Source organism: Homalodisca vitripennis, chromosome 4 (genome assembly GCF_021130785.1).
Source record: "Homalodisca vitripennis isolate AUS2020 chromosome 4, UT_GWSS_2.1, whole genome shotgun sequence".
In the NCBI taxonomy this organism is placed as follows: domain Eukaryota; kingdom Metazoa; phylum Arthropoda; class Insecta; order Hemiptera; family Cicadellidae; genus Homalodisca; species Homalodisca vitripennis.
Window position 1 is genome coordinate 190016717 of NC_060210.1, and position 23149 is coordinate 190039865.

Sequence of the window (23149 nt, forward strand, 5' to 3'; positions counted from 1 at the left end):
GCACGGTACTGTCCCAGTCAGGTATTGATTGCGGCATATTATGGGCTAATTCACTCTCACCTTTCCTATGGAGTGGTGTTGTGGGGGGCCTGTACAGGCATTAATTTCCCGAGGGTGTTCAAATTGCAAAAAAAAGCTATTCCTATAATCGCAAAGTTGAATTTCAGAGAGTCGTGCACGACAGCATTCAAAACATTGCAACTGTTGACTTTGCCCAGTCTCCTCATTTTAGAAACATCTTTGTTCTGTTTGTCTAAATGTGCCCTAAACAGGGGACATGACATACACGGGTATGAGACTAGAGGCAGAGATAACTACCATACTGGAAGACACAGAACAGTGGTGGTTTATGAGCACTTGCCATCGCAGGCAGGTATTCATTTCATCAACACTTTGCCAAATTCTATTACAAACGTCCAAGGCGTCAAAAGCTCGTCTTAAGCGCTTCCTGGTGTCAAATGCATTCTACAGCGTTGACAAGTTTCTGGCGTTTAACTGGGAGACCGCCCAATCCGATGACATTGGAGAACGAGTGGTTACACTTGTCTTGTCGATTGGGTACTCATTTTGACCTTGACTGTCACTGACGCCACTACTCATACTTGTCTTCACTGATGCGTTTCCACTTCCACAACTTGTTAGAGTTACAAGAAATTTTTTCATTTCAATGTAAATATATACACGTACTCAGAAGGCTTACGCAAAGCAAAGTATATATGAAAATAACCACAAAACATGGAGATGTCCGACGTTCATAACAAGGAACTGCATTAACTTCACTAGACGTGGTGCATTGGTGGTAGGGGTAGGAGTGGTGGAGGTTTCGGAAAAGTCAGGGGCTGATCAGTCACACTCACACTTCACAAGTCATTAGGAAACCACAACAACCAGGTGCTACCGCGACTTATGTCCAGCGCTGTACTGAAAATATGTCGGTTTAAACTCACAGTATTTTACTGCCGATAAATAAAGAAAAAGAAAATATTTGGCACTATTATGACGATGATAAAAAATATACGTACACTTGTTGTAATTTTAAAAATAATAAGTTTGCTTTATTATTTAGTAAGGAAATTAAATTAATTTTTCAAGCAAGCATTGGCCCCCCTGAACCTTCATTGCGCCCCCCTTGGGGATCACGCCCCACACTTTGAGAAACTCTGGTCTAGAGAATCGGACATTTTCAACCGGGTTTTGAGTGGCCACCCTGTGAAATCTTGTTATAATTGTGATAAAGTTAATCATTTATTTTATGTAGTCTCTTTAAAAGATATTAAATACGTACATTCCAACTGGTGCTGGTGAATATACAAGCCTCCGTATTCAGCAGATTCAACAATTTCAATATCAGGACATTCACATTTTTAAATACATTGGTAACTGACAATTTTATTTAAACATATTTTGCCGGGTAAGCCTTTGAATTATAGTGATAAAAATAGAATACATTTAGTTTTTTAAGTATTAATTTATAATTGGTTTTATCAGCCACTGTGATATCTTGGCTAGATGTTGATTAATTTGATTTAGTAGTGACCGTGCAGTTTTTGGTTTCATTATTTTATCTAACATACTTCATTTCAGCTCCACCTACATCAATGGTGAAAATCTTACTTGTGCTAAGGCATATTTTAGATTTTAACCCATGACAACAAAAATATTTCAAAAATTTGTTTTTTATATGGCATTGGTAATATAGCAATTTATATTCAGAGAACTTCAGACAGTAACCATCAGCATCCGATTGTAAACCGTTCAGATGAAACATAGCATATACCTCATTGGCACAATCACAATTAAATCCAGACTAGAACCAACCGCACTACACAGTATGCGGACACTTTGGCTATAAAAACTTAATGATTTGTCTTTCAACATCTCTTTAATTGAACACTTTATTCCAATGTTCATGTTGCAGTATTTTTCCACACTTTTCTTACTAAAAATTATCAGTTTTATTTATTTAGGTTCAGCTTTTTTTTTTCCTTTGGGGCGGCCTACTGCCATGCACTTAAGCCTCAAGGGCTTTTTGCGCACCCCGGAAACACACCATGAGGCCCACCAGTCTACAACTTCAGCAGTTCAACAAACCGCCGAAAGCAACCTATCAAGTCCTCCTGGGAAAATTCACCACCTCTGTCCAAGCTACCAAGGATGGCATACCGCTCTCTTGCTATTGCAGGGCAATCAAAGAGCAGGTGCTCAACAGTCTCCTCCTGCTCATTACACCTTCCACAGAGCGGATCCTCCTGAAGGATGCCAACTCTGTGAAGATGCTTCCTCAGGTGACCGTGCCCCGTAATGAGACCAATGACCTTAGAAGACATTGATCTGTTTAATGAGAGAAGGTCCGAAGCCACCTTGGAGGAAGGTGACTAATACCATTCTACTCACTCTCAATCCCGGATGCAACCTCCACCTTCTCCCATGCTCCGCTCGAATCCATTTCGTTTCGTCCACACCTTGGAACACCGCAGAACGGTTGAGGGCCCGTCATAATTGTCGCTGAGCCCTGGTTGGCCAGGGCATCAGCTCTTTCGTTCCCAAGAATCCCCTCATGACCAGGAACCCAACAAACGGTTACATTGTTGATTCTGAAAAGGGAGGAAACGGTCTGATAGCAATCCCAAACCAGTTTGGATTTGATCACGCAAGAATCCAGCGCCATCAGCACTGCCTGACTGTCCGTGAAAATGTTAATCGTCTTGCCCCTATATCGCAGACGAAGATTCTCACGAGCACATTCCATAATGGCTGCGACCTCCGCTTGAAAGACTTGTCGGATACGGACCCATAGGAACCACCAGCTCCCTACATGGTCTCACTCCCAGGATTCCAGCACCTGTGCCGCTTTTTGTTTTGGAGCCGTCTGTGTATCATTCGAGCTCCGCTGGTGGAAGAGGTTTCTTCCCCTCTGACCAATCATCCCTTGAGGGTAAAATAATCCTAAAGGGTTTGTCAAAGGAAAATTTTTGTGGCATCTGATCAGAGATCATGTGCAAAACATCCTCCTGTATCAGAGTGCTTCAGCAGAATGCCTTTAGTGGCCCAAGTATTTTTTACCTTCTTTGGACGAGGTTTGATCATTTTTATAGGGCAGTAGGTGTTGAGATGGAAATTCAAACATTCATTGAAAATTTGAAACTGCTGCTCTACTGGGTGTAAAGAATTTAGAAAATTTCACTTTTCTTTTAAAAGGGAAGCGTTGAGGAGAGCAATATTTTCTGGCCTCGTGTCTCTTATTGTTTTGGTAGTTCTTGGTTCTTTCGTGATTTGTTTTCCACTAATGATAGCCTCTTGGCCATACTACAGTTGTATCGTCGGTCGTTCCGAAAGTCAATACGAAGTCTGTTCACACACGGTTGTGATGTCTCGGCAATGTTTATAATTAAATTTTAGTAGTCGACACTGATCTCCAGTTCTTGTAACCAACTGTCCGGCACTGGTAGCGGCAGCGCCCGTTTATACATGATTTGTACAGTCAGACGCAAAACTTGCGCCATTGTTTGCTGGTGTAAACGTAGTTCAGTAGGAATTTGGATGTGACAATCACTTTCTTTGTTTTAACCCATGTAATTTTATGACAATCGGAAGGAGCAATCGTTCATAGACCAACATGGGCCTCGGTTGCGATACGAGCGGTAAGCTGTGAGTGCTGGATCGAGCGCCGACATAAGTTTAATGTTTGTGTTGTACATATAGGAAACACTCGACACTAGCCATGGCAGACGCGAGCGGCATGCGCTTACCCACCACACTATGGCGCTTATCCGTCACCAATTCTAGACATTAAATGTTTCTCCAAATGTAGCTCATGAACATATGTCGATCTTCATTCACAATTTCACGAACCACGTCGTGTAAAATACAGTGTTTTGAGATTAATCAGTTCTTGATTCAAGAAGCTGTCTAATTATGTCCTGATTTTATAAGTTCTTGGAGACAGAAAAGTTATTTTTGAAATTTTCCCGGTTCTCAGAAAAATTCTTGGCTTTATTCCCGGCTTATATATATATATATATATATAGGTGGCCACCCTGTCGTTTTATATTTAGAAATCGATTGTTATCAATTAATTTAAGTTATCTGTGCTATGAAGTGCACTATAAAATGTATGTATGACTCAAATTGAAATATTATGGAAGTAACTGCCAGTAAAACAATAATAGAATTGTAAAATGTTGTGACCACAAATGTACTATCCGTGGTGAATGGGGCATTTTGTAGTTATGTTCAACCATTATAACGAATAAAGGTTTTCTAACTTCTGAAGGATTTTGGGCATTAATCTCAGTAATTTCTCCTTGGGAGAAGGGGAAGCCAGCTCTGTACCAGCCTCTCCAGTCAAAGCAGGCAGGAGGTGGCATACCATTGTGTCTACACTAGCAACAGCCCTTAACACTTAGGGAGCCCCACCAACTCCAACAGTCATCTCCCAAAGTAGACTGATAGGTCTAATCAGTCTACCTTTACATCCCAATATCTCGACATTTGCGGTCAGTGATTACCCGCAACTGGACATACATAAGGTTGCCGTATTTAAGTGACACATTGGTTTTTGCTACACTAGAAGGTATACACCAGCCAGAAGTGAACCCTCCTGGGGAACATTTGGTTTGATCATTATATAAATATAGTTACCATTTAAATCTCCCTTGAATTGTTTTTTCGTTGCAGCAATTCCTGGGTGTGGCAACGGAAGACATTTAATATTAGGAAAGATTTGAAGAAGATTTTCCCAAATTGTCCTGTTTTCTTGTGTTCCCTGAAAAATAATGTTATATAAAGTAGCTTTTATTATAAAATTGGTATATCATTTTTAGAACAGAAAATAACCAATCTCAGTGTTAATTCAGTTCAGTACGATAAGGCAAACTTGTTTTTAAGAAATTTGGTACAGTACGCGCGCTGAAGGTTCGGCCCTGTCGTTGCCCTACTAACAAATAAAAAACATTCACTCTCCAATGATCCGTCACGGACGGCAATGTTTAATTCTCGCTCGACAATCAAGTTATGGTTAGACCAAACTTCCTGTACAAATAAAATTCTGAAACTTCGCATATCTATTTTCCCTGTTTATGCCAATGCTAATGGATGTAAGTTTCAATGTCTTATTACTTTTCTTCAATAAAATATATTTTAAAATTAACTGTGCCAAAATTGTGATACAAAAAAAAGTTTGTATGTGAGGATTTTTTTATTATTTGGTCAGAAACTTTCACCAGCGGGAAAAGTTTTTCTGAATGAACTGAAGTTAATTTTAGATTTAACTTTTTTCAGATACATAGTTTAGGTTAGCCGTAACTTAGTCTGAAGTGGAATGTATCACCGACACCGCTGCCCTACAGTTTATGGTCATTCACGTAAATGCAACACGGCAATACCATTTTGAAATTTTAACATTGAATCACTTTGCAATAGTTTATTTCTGAAAAAAAAAAAAAAAAACACTTTAGGCCATATGGTGATCTGTGATAAACTAAAAGTTTTAAAACTTTAATGAAATTATGTTGAATTTCATTGTATTATATTCGAATAGAAAGTGTTTTCGGGTGTATTGTTTATAAACTAATTTTATGACAGATGAATGAATACGAAACACTGTTGTATAAAGAATCCTGTTTATGAAAAACTTAATTATTAATTATGTGACATGACAATAAATTATTTTTTTAGAATTTCTAACGATTACTCTATACATAGAGGCATTTGGTTATATATGATTTTTAAACCGTATTACATTGTAGCATTCAATTCAAAATTCGAATACTACCTTAGCAATACATTGTATATTAATTGACTTTCTGACAGATAAGAAATAAAATGTCAAAAATCTATTAGTGATTAAAAATCGTTAAAATTACTAAAACGTCTAACAATACAAATTAAGAAATTTAAATTTTCAACGCATAAATGTAGAATCCGTTATTTTAAAATCAGCGTGGTGAACAGTATTTTCCCTAAATTTTACTTTGTTTAAAAAGCTGTTTCTTACCTATAATAGAGTTGCCAATGGCGAGTTTATTTCCATCCTCACCACACCGTTTTCCGATTCTTCGCTGGCATCCTGTTCACTGTTGCTACCGTCAAATGAGTCATTCAAACTAACAATAAATCTCTCTGTTGTGTCATCAATTAAATGTTCCTTTTCTAAATATTCATCTTCAAATGTTTAAAACTTTCTTACACACCTTTCCCAGTCTTCTTTTGTTATTGAGTCTATCTTCTCGTTGCATAACGCTATGTATTTTTAATGTTATTTACAACATTTTTTTTACCTAAATAATTTTTTATTATTCCCCAAATATTCTCAATCGGATTTAGGTCTGGATGGTACGGAGGAAGGCGAAGAACGCTGGTGTTTTCTAACAAATCGTTCAAATGCAAATCTTTTTAAATACATCCTTATGTTGTTTTACTAAACTGTACAATTCGGGCTTAAGTGACATTGAATCAAACTGCAGTCCATGATCTTGTACCACACTTGATCATTTCTGCTTTTTTGGAACCTGAATTAGGTGCTTTATTAAATTGGACGTTAGGATAGGCGGCATTATCAATAATTATTAGAGAGTTATCTGGTAAGTTTTGGAATGAGCTGAGTTCTTGTCCATGTCATGAAGTTTGCATGGTTCATCTGATTCTGATAATCTCCTTCGCTCGTTCCCGCTTGCCAGATTAAGCAAGCTCCAGGAATAAACCCCATTTCACACGCTGCGTGCAGTATTATGGCCCTCTTCGTCTTTACTTATTTTCTTTTTAAAACCTTGAAGACTGGCGTCACTCCATCCCTTTTCAGTCACATGAGATGATAATATATACGATTCATCAATGTAAAACAATAGGAGAGTTCTCTGCTCGCGCTTGTTTTATACTTCGTAAATAGTTTTACACGTTTCATTCTTATGTCACTAGCTTCAATCAAAAATTTGCCTATTATATTCAATTTTTCTCCACCGAAATCCTAATGATGCTAATATTTTTTCTGAGGCTAGTTAAACCCCCTTTCATAGTTAATTTTTTCATTCAGCTTGTTTTTTAACAATTGAAGAGTTGGCAGGCAACTATCAGTTTTATAAAGTTCATGGACAGTTCTTCGAACAACACATTTATCAAAGTCGTCTAGTTCTACTATTTTTCTTTTGTATTTTTTAGGGGTAGTGAACGAACACTCCCCCTTCAGTGGAAGAATCCACATTTTTGTTGTCACGGCGAATCTCCTTAATCAGTGTCTTTGAAACACCACAAGCCGCGGCAGTTCTTTCTAAACATTTATTTATAGGGATTTCGTTCATCATTAGATAGTTTCGACTCATTTGCCATGAACTCACTAACCCTCCATATAATTTCTCGAGCCTGGATTCTCGCAGTTTTTCCTCGAGCCACTTTGGAAACGTATCGGGGCCATTATACCGACTGAGATGATGAATCAAAACAAAACTACTAAAACTTGTAATTTAACCTTAATAGCAAGGATAATATTAAATAATTTGTAACGCCCTACAACTACCAAAATTCACTAACCTCACTACTAACCAAACTAATGAATAACGCACTTAAACCACTTGTCCACTTCTAACTACAGTGAATACTCGACTGTGAGGAGAACAGGGACAATAAATATTCAGACTGCAGCGGCCAAACATTGGCGGATGTCTGCAGAACAGTTGTTATATCGGGCAATCCACCCGTCCCCCGCCGTGGTCCGCTCGGTTGACTCGGAGCCGAACCTTCAGCGCGCGTACTGTACTTATTTTGCTACCAATGACAAAATGATTCCTATTTTCCTTCTTCACTAATTGTCTTTAAAGAGTTATGTATTTGACAGCACAAAGCCCTCAATGCGAAAGGAGCATCAATGGATGAACCTTATTTCATTCTCTGTCAAACCAATACACATAAAATTACTCAGAGATTACTTTTATTTTCCACTTGAAGGCCGTTTCTGGTGATGAGTCATGATGCTGTGGTTAAGACCCTGAAACAAAACAACAGTCAAGCCAATGGAAGACGATATCATTGTCGCCCATCCAAAGAAATGGTATCAAATCTAACACCAAGAACATGCTCATTTACTTTTTTCATGTCAAGGAGGAGTCCACTCCAGCGTTTGCTCCAACTGGCCAGATTGTTACACAAGCTCTTTATTTGGAAGTTCTAAGATTACACAAGTGTTCCTTAAAAAACCTGATTTGTGGAAGAGGTGGGACTGGTTTCCCACGTGATAATGCACCTGCACAAACTGCCATCTCTGTTTTTGGCAAGAATTGGAATACTGCTGCTGTCTCATGCATCTTACTCACCTGACCCACCCCTGTCAGATTCTTCTTATTTTCATGCATGACAGGGGTATGAAAGGATTTGACAACATTGCTGACATTAAGAAAACAAAACTTAGGGAGGAACTGGCTATTACTCAAGATGGACAGAATAAAAATCTTTTGGGCGATGGAATCATCAATTGGACAAATAAATGGAGAGCATCCTTTTTAAGTTCAAAGGATTATGTTTCAGTATACTGTAAACTGAATAAGTACTTACACCATGTATTGCAGATGGTGTTAAGGGGAGAAGGTCTCTACATGGTTTTAACATGGGAAAACAATATACATTTCATGTACCTGCTGAGCAAGACCTACTAAGCATATTAACATGATTTTTTACATGTTGTGGACACTTTAAGGAAGTATGTACCCACTTTCATAAAAAAAATTCATTTTTAGAACATAATAGTTTTAATAGTATAAAATATTTTTGTCATTGATTTTTGGGTACATAGGTACCTATAAACATATGTAACACAAAAAAAATTTTAAGTCAGTAGCTTACTCCAAAGCTGAAATACAGGTACATAAGGTCTCAAAATAACAAGTTTCGGAAAACCTGTAGGAAAGAAAAGAGTACTTCAAAACTTACTTTTAAGTCTCCAGCTCCATATTGTGACTCTTTTTTCTGCTCCTGGTCTTGTTTCTTCCTTTTTATTTGTCTTTTCTTCAGTCAGCTTCTTCGGTAATTTATTTCGAGACTTTTTCAGCTTTTGTTACTCTTATTGCATTAATTTTATGCAATCCATTGCAACTTTTTCTTGCTTCTACACCCATGTTCTCATAAAATTTTAACTTGGCCACTGCACCATCATTGAATGTTACGTATTACTGCATATAATGTTCCACATTTCAGAGTATTGTATCCTACAAACACTCTTTTAGGAATTTTTAACAATACATTAGGAATTTTTTTAAATTTAGGAATTTTTTTAGGAATTACATGATTTAGACTCTCATTTGGATTTTGTGTCCTTCCATGAAGACATTATTTAAGAGTTCATCTTTTGACAGGTCTCTGAATATTTGTTTTATCTAGAGCATTATTGCTGCCGGCACTGAATTTTTATGTGAATAAACTTCACCACTTACCTTTGCCTTTTAGTATTTACAACAAGAATCAAGTCCCATTGGGCAAAGTTCATGTTGTGGCTTTTCATCACTTGACAACTTGTGGGAATAAAGTTCTCATATAGATTTTTTCATAACTTCTAAATCATTTACATTTCTCCTAATAGCTAAACAAAATAGGTTTGTAAAAGGTCAATTTGGGCATCTGTTAGCCTACCCTTTCCATCTTCTAGTACGATGCCCTTAGCGCTTTGAGGCGACGTAGACTGGAACCCATCCTTTTCTGAATGTGGCCAATGCACTCTAACTTCTCAACTTCTATGTCATCACCATAGGGTTTTGCTTTTTTTACAGTGTAAAAAGTAGAAGAGTCTCCATCACCCAAGAGTTTGACATATTGAATGTTTCTTTTATCTTCCGGCCAATGCACTCCAACTTCTCAACTTCTATGTCATCACCATAGGGTTTTGCTTTTTTTACAGTGTAAAAAGCAGAAGAGTCTCCATCACCCAAGAATTTGACATATTGAACGTTTCTTTTGTCTTCCGACCTTTTAAAAATATTCAATATGCCTACAGACTCCGTACCGCCACTGGAACCTTGGTAATTCTTTACACATCCTGTATGGGCTTTATTGGGATCTCTGGCAGTACTTAGATAAAGTATCTATATGTAACACTTTACCAGTGTAAAATGAAGTGGCAGTGACAGTTCCATTGTGGGATGCGTGACCGCACTTCTGCCATGTCCCATCAAATGCAGCAGTGATTTTGTTACTGCCTGAGTTTACTTCAATTGCTGCTTTGGTCATTGATTTTTCAGCTAGAGGTTGAAGAAAACCAACCAAGGCTTTCATGTGAGTAACAAACTTTAATGGCGGTGGCGGAAAGTTCATAATGGCAGAGAACATGTGTGACCCGGCTAGGCCTACCCCTGCACTACGCATCGTGTACACAAATCTGAGGTTCCTTTCATAAATAAGACCAGAATGTTTTGGCACAATTTTGGAAGTCATTTGTGACCTCTTCTCCTTACAATTACTAAACTCTAAAACCAAACAACCTGAGGCTGAAATGCTAACTAAAGTGTCAGACGCAATGGTTAAGAAATACTCCTTTGACAACCCTTATATGATCTCTATTGAAAGTAGAGAGAAATGGGACTAAAAAGGAGGCCTACCCTACAAAAGGAGTCCTGAAGTTTTACACAGATGGTTCACGTCTTGACTCTAGGGCAGGATATGGAATACACGTACCAGAAGTCAACATGGCTGTGCCCCTAGAAAGACATGCCACGGTTTTCAGGCGGAGAGGTCATGGCAATAGACTCATGTTCCAGAAGACTCATACAAATGAGGACAAAAGGATTAAAATACTTGATACTTTCTGATAGTCAGGCTACACTGAAGGCACTTGATACCTGTTCGTTTGATTTGAAAGCGGTCTGGGAATGTAAGAATGCTCTAGCTGAGCTGGCAACGAATAACAGAGTAACACTCGGTTGGGTACCGGGTCATGAAGGCATTCATGGAAATGAAAAAGCAGACATCCTCGCCAAAAAGGGAGCGGAATCCACAATGGTGGGGCCTGAGCCAGGTTGTGGAATAGACTTCTCCAACAGTAAAGCTCTGGTCAAAGATTGGGAAAAGAGGATAAGAAACATTAATTGGAGTAGAGCCTCAGGATTAAGACTATCTAAAATGTTTCTCTCCTTACAGGGTGGACAGTTCTCTTAGATCAGAATAAGGAGGATATAAGACTAATATTAGGAATGTTGACAGGAAATTGCCCCCTAAGGAAACATTTTATGAAGGTAGGCCTTAGCCAGACTAACAAATGTAGACTCTGTAGAGAAGAGGACAATCAGCAGAGCATATTTGGTTAGATTGTCCTGCGATCTTAGAAACTCAGAAAATATTCCTGGGAGCATATCTCCTCAGCCCCAAGGACATCAGAGAACAGGAGCCCTCAAATCTGATTGGTTTTGGCAAAAGCCTCGGACTTTGAGGAGACAAAATTAATGTAAGGGAGGCGCAAAGGTCCTTTTAGGACTAAGCACGGGGACAAACTTTCCTTTTCCCTCAGGAAGGAATAAAAACCAAACAAGTGGCTAACCCTTTTCTTTTCTCTTCAGTTTCAGAAACTGAAAGAGTACCTTCACTGTTGCAAAATTTGCATTTAGTAGATAATGAAATAAATGATATAAGTAACTCTAAATAAACAACTATATTCATATTTGAACCAACATTCACATTTAAACTCTCACTAGGCATATCTAAGTAACTAAGTTTTTTTTTAAGATCTGGGTGGTGTGTTTTGGGTAGGCCTGGAACTTTGAGAGGTTGGTATAATGTTAGTCTTGTTACCAACAAGGGAAAAACTTTTTGTGTACTGATTACCTGTAAATTGTCTTTTTCTTTTAAATTTAAATTTTCTTATAACTTACTGAATGTGGTATTTTTTTTTCTATCACTAAAACACTATTCGTAAATCACTATTTACCATCAATAAACTAAGTACAAGGTAATTCAAATGAAACAGTTAGGTTATCTGAATAAACATTAACAGAAGTTTTTTTATCTCTTTTTTTAAGCCTCAGCTCTCGGCTATGCTGGCTTGTATTTGGTCACTGTGGCTGTTATTCCTATCATGATTGGATCTCCCTGGGATTTGAACCTGTGATCTCTCTCAGTTAGAGAGCCCTGACTGTATCCACTAGTCTACAGAGGAGGACTAAACAGAAGTTAAACGAAGACAAAACAGAAGTGTTGTTGTACTCAGTAGAACACAGCTGGTTAGAAACAAGAAAAAAAGCAGAGTATAAAATATTTGATTATAGTCTAAGAGCCCGCAACGCCCAGACATTCGTTATTTCATAAAAGCTGACAACTTGTCAGTATACGAGTACTATACAGGTATAAATGTACCTCGAGTATGGAGCCTGGTTCGCGGTGGCTTCGACAGGTAACAAGTAGTAAACAAATTAACACATTAACCGTTCACACTACTATGTATTCAAACAAACGTTCGGAGTATAAGACAGCTGATGCGCAGTAAAAGATCGTCGTAGACATTACGTACTATCTCACTCGCACCCGCTTGTATGTATATCTCTCGCGCTCGCACCTAGAGTAACTTTTGAGGTGCCTGGCTGCATGAAGGAACCATAGAAAGTGTCTGGGGACTGAGAAAACATCTTTTTATAGTTCTCCTAATAACATATATAAATTTCAGGTTTTATAATATGACAAAAGAACTATTTTTATTAATCGTACTTTAGGGGTGTCTGGCAGGGGGTTAGAACTATACTAAGTGTCCGGCATCGCACATGCAGCTTTCTATCGTTGTTTAATGTTGAAATGTATAAAAACTGAGCTTTACACTATTACGAATTTAAACTGTGATTTCACTCACCTTTACTACCTGTTACCTGCCGAAGCCACCGCGAACCAGGCTCCATACTCGAGGTACATTTATACCTGTATAGTACTTGTATACTGACAAGTTGTCAGCTTTTATGAAATAACGAATGTCTGGGCGTTGCGGGCTCTTGCTCTATTAGTAATGTTACATAAGACTATAACTAAACACTTTGTAGTGCTGGTTATTTTACCACTTCCAAACTCCCTGAAGGACGTTACAAAAAAATTAATTAAAAATCAGTTATAATATTTATGTGTTGTGTTATATATCATTGTTTACGTTAAGAAACAAGAAATTTAATAATTTAAAATATTCGACCTCTTCACCTTAACATCTTAACGTGAAGAGAACTTCACAATGTGAGTGAAGTTTGTTCAATTTTACAACAATGCATTACTCTCATTGGTTAATGCTCGACAGAGTTCACTCATATCTAACTGTCAATTAAACTTACTCGCTCCTGTTCATTTTCAATGTATTGTTGCCCATTAACCAGTCCGTAGTTCTCTTTGATGTAGTCTCGAATGACAAACATAAGGCAGGTTTTGCTCTGATCCACATCTTCCCCATCGGAGTCTTTTATCAGGAAACGCTGTTATCATAAAATCAAAGAAAAATTAGTCAATAATCTCAATTTAACCATAGATCTGCGGAGAAGGCAGCTGAGGTATTAAAATTTTTATTGCTGTACTGCGGCAAAGGTAGGTTAGTATATTAATTAGAAAGTAACAGTAAATTTTAGTTTGAATTTATTTAAGTGGATTTTCATTTGCTTTGTAACTGCAGCAGCACACTTTTAATCATTTTTTTAGGAGCTTATAAAAAAATCAAAGTTTTATTGAAATTTTCTTTGAGCTAAAAAATATTTTTGTAATAAAAGGAACCTCTCCACAGGCACTTGCCTCTAGAGGTCCTAGTTATTTTTGAAAATATTTCTTTTAATTTACGAGTGTTTTTGTTTTAATTTTATTTACAAGAATGTTACATTTTTATTTAAGTTTGCTCATTAGGTTTGTACATTGTGTATACATTTAGTTGTTTAGGTTACTTTATTGATGTATTACATTGTGTATACATTTAGTTGTTTAGGTTACTTTATTGATGTATTACATTGTGTATACCATTGTATATAATGTGTTATTGTAATATTTTCAAAAATAAATCATATTCTATTCTAATTATATGTAATTCTTCATAACATTATGATCTAACATAACATAACATCTAACATCTTAAAAGAATTTATAATAAGAGTTCTTAATCAGGGTGGCCATTCTTCTCAAATTCCCGGTTTTTTTCCCCGGAATTACCGGTCTAAAATTTTTGATTCTCCAGTCTATTTTCAAGCCAAATAAACAACTATAATATTATATATAACTTTTACTCCAAGTGCAGCAATGACGGTTTATCGTAACCAGTTGTATTTGCAAGAAATGCGTCGTTTTACAAATTTTGTCCCTAGCGAAATGCGAGAAATTCAGTGATGATTTATCGCTATCACCTATTTTAAGCTCCTTGGTTTTTATCTCTGTGTCTTTAGATGTGTCGACGTAACATTGTGTATACCTAATAACTTTCCTTTCTGTAATAACTTTCACTTTTAGAAAATACATGTATCCAATACGGAAAAACAAATATAATACATAAATACCAACACAGTGCTACTGTGGGACAGACTGCAGTCCAGCATTGCGGGTCAGAGGTTTGCGGTAGACCAAGTTTCGGTACAAGACAATAATTTCACCGATACACAAGCTCGATCCATCTGATACTTCAAATACTGTCATCTGAATTAAACTTAATTAATTTATCCTTTGGGGGGTTGGGGAAGCAATCCTATGAATACCTCGCTACTTCAAAGTAATTTTCAGAGATTCAGGGAAATAAATAAATTTAAAATTACAAGTCATAACCTCTATCTTCTCTTTTTAAATAATAGAAATAGTAGATTATAAAATGAGCCTCCAGAGTATATTTCATGTACGAAAAAATGTATGGATGTATTTACATTTATAGAGAATCTATTTATGTACAACTACAAAGTACGACGACGTATAGATGAAATAAAAATTAGGAGATTTACACAATTACATAGTTATCCATGCATGAATCCCGAAGTCTGAAATTCATGCATAATGCACGCTTTTCTAGATTCTCACCGTTGGCGGTAACCCTGGTTAGAGTGAAAGTGCTGTGGCTATAAAGATATATCGCACTGATGGTGAATACATGAAGAATCCATCAGAAAGTTATCTACTACGGAAGTTACAAAAGTGCGTTTAGTTCGTGATCTGTAGAATAAGTACATCGACACCAGTACAGAACTGTACCTTCTATAGTTGCACCCAGAATACGAGCACAATTAATTTTATCAATGACTGGCTCCTAATAATTAATAATCTTTACGATAATGCAAGAGTATTAATCACCCTATCACAACACAATTACGAAGTAAATAAACGCACAAAAGGCTGTGAATTGTCACAACATGTTCGTTAGATTATAGTTATGGACTACAAAACAACATGGTGTAAGACTCCTTATACACATTTTGATTTGAACAGTTCGAATCGTCCGACCGATCGTCACGTGTGTGAGGAAGTCGTTCAGGTTGAAGTCGTCAGTTGATCGGATAACTGACAATTTCTTGCCGTTGTCCAACCAATCCCTCACTGAAAACGAAAACTGACTTACGTGGTTGATTCGGTCAGTTGGCCGTCTGTAGGGTGGTAAAAACATAAGCTGCGTTTACACTGAAAAGTAAAGTTGCTAGAGAATTTGTACAACTAATGTCGCATAATATGAACAAGATAAGCAATTTTACTCATGAGAACGTAAGTACTTGATACAGTTGTAAAATGTTTATAATTAAAATGTTAATAGCTGACACTGATTTCCAGTTTTTGTAAACAACTGTGGAGGCAACTATAAATCGATCTTCACAATTTCACGATCCACGTTGCTAAAAACACTATGTTTCAAGTTTGATCAGTTCTTAAGTCAAGGAGCTTTCAAATTATGTCTTGGTTTTTTTACAAGTTTTCGGAGACGGAAAACCCGTTTTTGACATTTTTTTTGGCTTATTCCCAGTTGGGTGGCCACCCTGTTATTTTTCTGTCAAAACTTGATTCTGCAAAAATGTTTCGAATAAACTCTTTGTATGTGTGTATTTTTCACCCAATATCAATAAGAATAATATGGTCTTCTTCATAACATTAGATATTTTTAAATCCTAAAAACATTTTCATAATTTATTTTTACATTACATGTTATACATTTTTTCAAGAGAAATATGCGGAAATTTACATATTATTTTGTTTATCACTCTTTGAAGTATTTTTGTTTAGCAACATATTGTAGATAGTGAATTAGTATTTAAAAATGTTATATACAGTGTAAGAACAAATTTTAGTTAATTCAGTTACAAACATTTTGGAATTTCATGGCAAAAATGTTTAGATGTGTGTTTATAAAATGTGTTTTTCTTAAACATTTTTTGATGTAAAATCATATTATTTCTTAATAGTGAACTCTTTTGAGAGTAAAATACGATTTTCATTTGAATTCAATAACCATTGTTACAAATACAATATATTATATAGTTGTGAGTATACACATTAGCAAATTTATAAAAGAAAAATTACCACAGTAAAATTTTACTTCCTTTGAATATATTACATATGATATGATTTAATATCAATATAGTTCTTAGAGATAGAGGAATTATTACTGAGATTTTCATGGTTCTACATAACAATATAAGTAAAGCACTCTATAATAAAAAATTTTACAAATTGATCACGATATTAAAATATGGCAACCACTTTTAATTAATTTAAATAAACCATATATTTATAAGATTGGGTTGGTAACTTACAAGAATTACTGCACTGCCACATCCCATTATACAAAATATTTTTATTTAACTTACCCAAATGCCCTCTAAATGGTCACTGCAAATTTTTTCTTTGATGTTGTACATCACATAGGAGCTGATGGCAGTAGAGATACCGGAAATAGCCACTGATACTCCTTCATCTATTTCTCCATCAAACAAGCCTTGATTGTCCATCAGGAGAATTCCAACCTAAAAATTGCCATTATATAATGTTACAGATTTGATAGGAGTTGATAGCAGAAGAGATACCAAACATGGCCACTGATTCTACATCCTCTGCTTCTTCATCAAACAAGCCCTCAATGTACATCAGGAGAATTCCAACCTAAAAATTGCCATTATATAATGTTACAGATTTGATAGGAGTTGATAGCAGAAGAGATACCAAACATGGCCACTGATTCTACATCCTCTGCTTCTTCATCAAACAAGCCCTCAATGTACATCAGGAGAATTCCAACCTAAAAATTGCCATTATATAATGTTACAGATTTGATAGGAGTTGATAGCAGAAGAGATACCAAACATGGCCACTGATTCTACATCCTCTGCTTCTTCATCAAACAAGCCCTCAATGTACATCAGGAGAATTCCAACCTAAAAATTGCCATTATATAATGTTACAGATTTGATAGGAGTTGATAGCAGAAGAGATACCAAACATGGCCACTGATTCTACATCCTCTGCTTCTTCATCAAACAAGCCCTCAATGTACATCAGGAGAATTCCAACCTAAAAATTGCCATTATATAATGTTACAGATTTGATAGGAGTTGATAGCAGAAGAGATACCAAACATGGCCACTGATTCTACATCCTCTGCTTCTTCATCAAACAAGCCCTCAATGTACATCAGGAGAATTCCAACCTAAAAATTGCCATTATATAATGTTACAGATTTGATAGGAGTTGATAGCAGAAGAGATACCAAACATGGCCACTGATTCTACATCCTCTGCTTCTTCATCAAACAAGCCCTCAATGTACATCAGGAGAATTCCAACCTAAAAATTGCCATTATATAATGTTACAGATTTGATAGGAGCTGATGGCAGTAGAGATAACAGACATGGCCACTGATTCTCCATCCTCTGCTTCTCCATCAAACAAGCCCTCAATGTACATCAGGAGAATTCCAACCTAAAAATTGCCATTATATAATGTTACAGATTTGATAGGAGCTGATGGCAGTAGAGATAACAGACATGGCCACTGATTCTCCATCCTCTGCTTCTCCATCAAACAAGCCCTCAATGTACATCAGGAGAATTCCAACCAACAAATTGCTATTATTTGATGTTATAGACTTGATAGGAGCTGATGGCAGTAGAGATAACAGACATGGCCACTGATTCTCCATCCTCTGCTTCTCCATCAAACAAGCCCTCAATGTAAATCAGGAGAATTCCAACCAACAAATTGCTATTATTTTATGTTACAGATTTGATAGGAGCTGATGGCAGTAAAGATAACAGACATGGCCACTGATTCTCCATCAAACAAGCCGTCAATGTACATCAGGAAGATTCCAACCTAAATATTGCCATTATATAATGTTACAGATTTGATAGGAGTTGATGGCAGAAGAGATACCGAACATGGCCACTGATTCTACATCCTCTGCTTCTTCATTAAACAAGCCCTGATTGTACATCTGGAGAATTCCAACCTAAAAATCGCTATTATTTCATGTCACAGATATGATAGGAGCTAATGGCAATCCGAACATGGTCACTGACTTTCCATCCTCTGCTTCTCCACGAAACAAGCCCTCAATGTACATAACGAGGATTCCAACCTACAAATCGCTCTTATTTTATGTTACACCCTTGATAGGAATTGATGGCAGTAGAGATAACAGACATGGCTACTGATTCTCCATCCTCTGCTTCTTCATTAAACAAGCCCTGATCATCTAACAGAAGGATTCTAACCTAATAATCACTATTATTTTATGTTACAGATTTGATAGGAGCTGATGGCAGTAGAGATAACAGACATGGCTACTGATTCGCCCATCCTCTGCTTCTCCATCAAGCAAGCCCTGATTGTCCCTCAAGAGGTTACCAACCTAAAAATCACTATTTGACAGTAGCAAACTGGACATGTCTAATGATTTTCCAATTCTGCTTCTCCTCCAAACAGACCCCGTTTTATCCTGCTATTTTTAATTGATACATAACATTGACAACATACTTCACTAGTCAATCTAAAGAAAAACAAGATAATCTAGAATAAAATTACTAGTCTTTCAAGACAATAAACAAAACAATCATTAGTACATCAATATTTCAAATTAGTGACGGAAAACTTTTAAACAGCATAAAACAAATCTATTATTTACAAAGCAAACAATACATTATCACAAATATTGGGAAATCCCAGACAAAAACTCATTCGAAAACAAATCAAGAATTTATGAAATTAAATCGTATGACTGTAAAAAATTGTACATTGGTCAAACAAAAGCGAACGTAAAAAAGCGATTCAAAGAAAGTTTTACACATATAAATATGGAAGAACCAAAATATCTGCTATTCTGAAACACTATATTGTTGAATCTAGACATATCATCTCTAGTAAAAATTTAAGATTTATTAAAAAAACTTACAACACAACACACTTGAATGCTTGGGAAACATTGTACATAAACAAAATTAAGAAAAATGTATGAATAATGGAGACGGACCTATTAAAAATAAAATTTTATTCTTGGATAAAATTAATTTGTTATTCCATTTGAATATTTTATTCCGGCAAACCATATTTTCAAATCCTTTATTTGCCATATGTTATTTTAATATTTATTATTTAGAAACATGCAAATGTTTATTTCTTTGTGGAGTTGCCTGACAATAAATCTTTGATTTTTAAAATCCTCGCAAAAATAAAGATGAATATTGTAAAATGTGTGATCATTTACTAGTGGTATCAAATGCACATATTTGTTGTTACATCATTGATAACAACTGTGATGTTTGTTGATTGCAATAGATGTTGAGACAGACCAGTAAGGCACGGGTTGTAGAGGGGCAATGCAGATGCACCAGCCAAGATCAGATTGTTTTCATGCAGATTGCTCTAGTGTTGTATTGTATTCTCATAATGGTAGAAACTTCCAAATGCAATGAACTGAGAATGTAAAGTATTTGTTCCATTACCTCAAATCCCCTAGAGATAACTTGGGTCAAGAATAACCAGATGCTACCCATGCCAAGCTAAGTAGTATAGTGTACATATGGCTCACTGATAAAGACTAAATCAGGATTATCATCAGATGCCAATCTGTAGAATTTAACAAATCTTCCAGGCAGATGAGATCGAATCAATTCTCCTGTACCAAGCTGAGAATGAAAAATGGTACTCTGATAGGGGCATTCTCTTTTTTCAGACAGACAAAAGACTCCTAGTCAAACCTTCTTAAAACTCTTTTGAAGATTAGAGCGCTAAGGGATAAAAAAATGTGGGAGGCTAATACCAAAATGGAAGCTCAAAATACCCTAAATAAGCCAGAATCACCATGTGTTAGTAAATCATTTCGTGATCAGAAAATTACATTCAATTAGGTAAGATAAAAATCGGAAAATTATACTAATGTACTGTTATTAGTTGAGTAGTGCTTGTATAACAATATAACACTCATGCACCCATTAAGTTAGTGTTATCAATATTAGAGACATCAACATCTATTGACTGTGCACTAATTTTATTGACCCAGACATTACTGCAACAGTTATAGTCTGGTCTGTCAGACCATATGGTTCAAATGTGCAAGCTTGGCTGCCACACAAATAAAAACTTGACCCAAACCCTTACACAACTGAGCAGAAAAAAACTCGATACTCTCAAGTCCTTGCTCTCGATCAAAAACTGGGATGCTGTATATCATGCAGTGGATACGGAAACAGCTTTTACCACATTCCAGGAAGTATTACAGATAGCCTTAGACATTTCCTGCCCACAAAGAGAGACCAAGAAAATAGAAGACCAAGAAATTATTATGACAAGGAAACAGCTGACTTAAAATCCTCCTATTTAAATGCCCTAAAAAAATATGAAGCTACAGGAAGTGTACAAGACAAAGTTACAATGGTGAGCAGAAAATAATTTTATGACCACAAATTACTGAGCCTACAACAAAATGCAAATGCTCAACTTATAGACACATCTAATAATAAGTCTAAAGCATTATGGAACCTAATCAATTCAGAGAAACAATCAAGACAACCCAGCCAATTCTGTCTTAAACTTAACATTAACAATAAAACTGTAGACAACCCAATGGATGTAGCTGAATATCTAAATATGTTCTTCGCCAAGATAGCAGAAATTACTCTACAGAAGAACAATCAACAACAGAGAGCTAACGGACGACAAGAAGAACAAGCTCTCGCAGTTTCGCCTATAACACAACCATTTCATTTTACTCCCACAAGTATAAATGAGGTAAAATCTGTAAACTGCAGTCTAAAAAATAAATCATCCAGTGTCATAGACGAGTACTCACCGAAAATAATTAAACATTGTGCTGAATGTCACATCTCTCACAGCAATTATAAACCAGTCATTTGCTCAGGGTCATTTTCTATCTGGACTGAAGGTTTCTAAAGTATACCCTAAATATAAAAAAGGATCACCATCAGAACCTGAAAATTACAGACCCATATCACTGATTTCTACATTTTCCAAAATCATTGAGAAATTAGTTCTGACAAGACTAATGAAACATCTCAAACACCATAGCCTACTCACAGACTGCCAACACGGATTTCAGAAACAGAGGTCAACAACCTCTGCTACCATCAGCCTTGTTGAGACCATCATAGATAGCATCGATGATGAAAAATATGTTACAGCTCTATTTTTGGATTATAACAAGGCGTTTGACTGCCTTGGGCACAGTCTGATCTCAAAAAACGTTTAACCCTGGGAATTAAGAGACATTTCAAACAAATGGTTTTTAAACTATCTACATGGAAGATCTCAAGTTGTGGAGTTACAATCTACCACATCCGGTGTCACAAGCACAGTCAGATCTAGTCTGCAACCAATTACCAGAGGAGTTCCTCAGGGATCTGTGCTAGGCCCTATATTTTTAATCCTGTTTACTAACGACTTTCCGTCATTTCTCCAAAACAACAGCACTCACTGTCTAATGTATGCGGATGACACAACCCTTTTAATAAAAGATGACTCAGCAGAAGAACTTTATGTAAACTCTTTAACATCACTGTAAAATGCTCTCATGTATAGCAAACTCAATGAACTAGCACTAAACCCCGACAAAACAATTAAGTACATTTCAGTAGGAGAAAAGACCAAACACCAAGTCTACCCAATACATCAGTAGGTAAACAGGTCAAGTTTTTTTGTATCACAATAGATAACAAGCTTTCATGGATAGAACAAGTAAATAACACCTGCAAAAAAATGAGCACAGGACTCTATGTAGTAAAACGTATCAAATGGATTGGAACTTTAGAAGCTGCAAAAACTGCCTATTACACATTAGTGGAATCACATATCAGATATAGACTCGTTGTCTGGGGCAGCTCTGCTAGGAACCTTAATAGAGCACTTATTTTACAAAAGAAAGCAGTTGGAGTCTAGCTGGACTGGAACCACTTCAAAGCTGCCGACAAGCCTTCCAGTCTCTGGGTATACTAACAGTAACGGATTTGAAACAATCATACATGTTAACAGACTAAACCTCCAGACCAACAGTGACATCCACACCTACCATACCCGTAATGCTTCCAGATACATATTGCCTCAACACCGCACTGCTCTTTTTGGTAAAAAATCTCAAGAATACATTGGTAGAAAACTCAAAAATATGCTCCCAGAAAACATCAGAAACCTATCAGGAAATCGAGTCAAAAAAAGACTTCAAGACTACCTAGTGAAAAGACCAATATACACCCTTGAAGAGTTCCTGACAACGCCCATCTGAAAAGAACTGCACTAATATTGAACAACATAAAATATATTCACATTTTTACTTGTGCAATGACATACTCTCTTTGAATTTTGTATGACACTATTACTGTGCTTCATGTTCATGTAATAGAGGAAAAAAAGTTTTTAAATAGAATAATTTTTAAATTTTAAACAAAATTGGTGTTATCGCCTACTTTTTTGGTTTTCAGCACCTCTTCTAAATATGCTGAGACAGTAATCCAAGCCTGCTTATCAGAGACTGTTTTCTAAACAAAAAAATCCAGTCGAAGTTAATCTTGCAGAAAAAGATGTGATTGTCGTCTTGTAAGGACACTCAATTTTCCCATTTCAACCCTTAACCGCTGTAGACGAGTATACTTGCAAGCAGACCACTTGCCATCATTACTATTTATATTTATAATAACTGTATCGTGGAGTGCCTCAAGGATCTGTGTGGGGAACCACTCTTATTTTTAATTAGCATTTATGATTT

The 23149-nt window shown here is 36.3% G+C and overlaps 1 protein-coding gene across 3 annotated transcripts in view; it reads right to left on the minus strand.

The window, feature by feature from the left end:
• Positions 1-23149, minus strand: part of LOC124360811 (atlastin-3-like) — a 65219-nt gene that overhangs the window by 31122 nt on the left and 10948 nt on the right. For all 3 annotated transcript variants that reach the window (XM_046814726.1, XM_046814724.1, XM_046814725.1), the window contains 3 exons: positions 16749-16904; positions 13272-13409; positions 4642-4765 (listed from right to left, as the gene is read on the minus strand). In XM_046814726.1, the coding sequence (XP_046670682.1) occupies positions 4642-4765; positions 13272-13409; positions 16749-16904 (418 nt within the window). The remainder of the gene's footprint in view (positions 1-4641; positions 4766-13271; positions 13410-16748; positions 16905-23149) is intronic.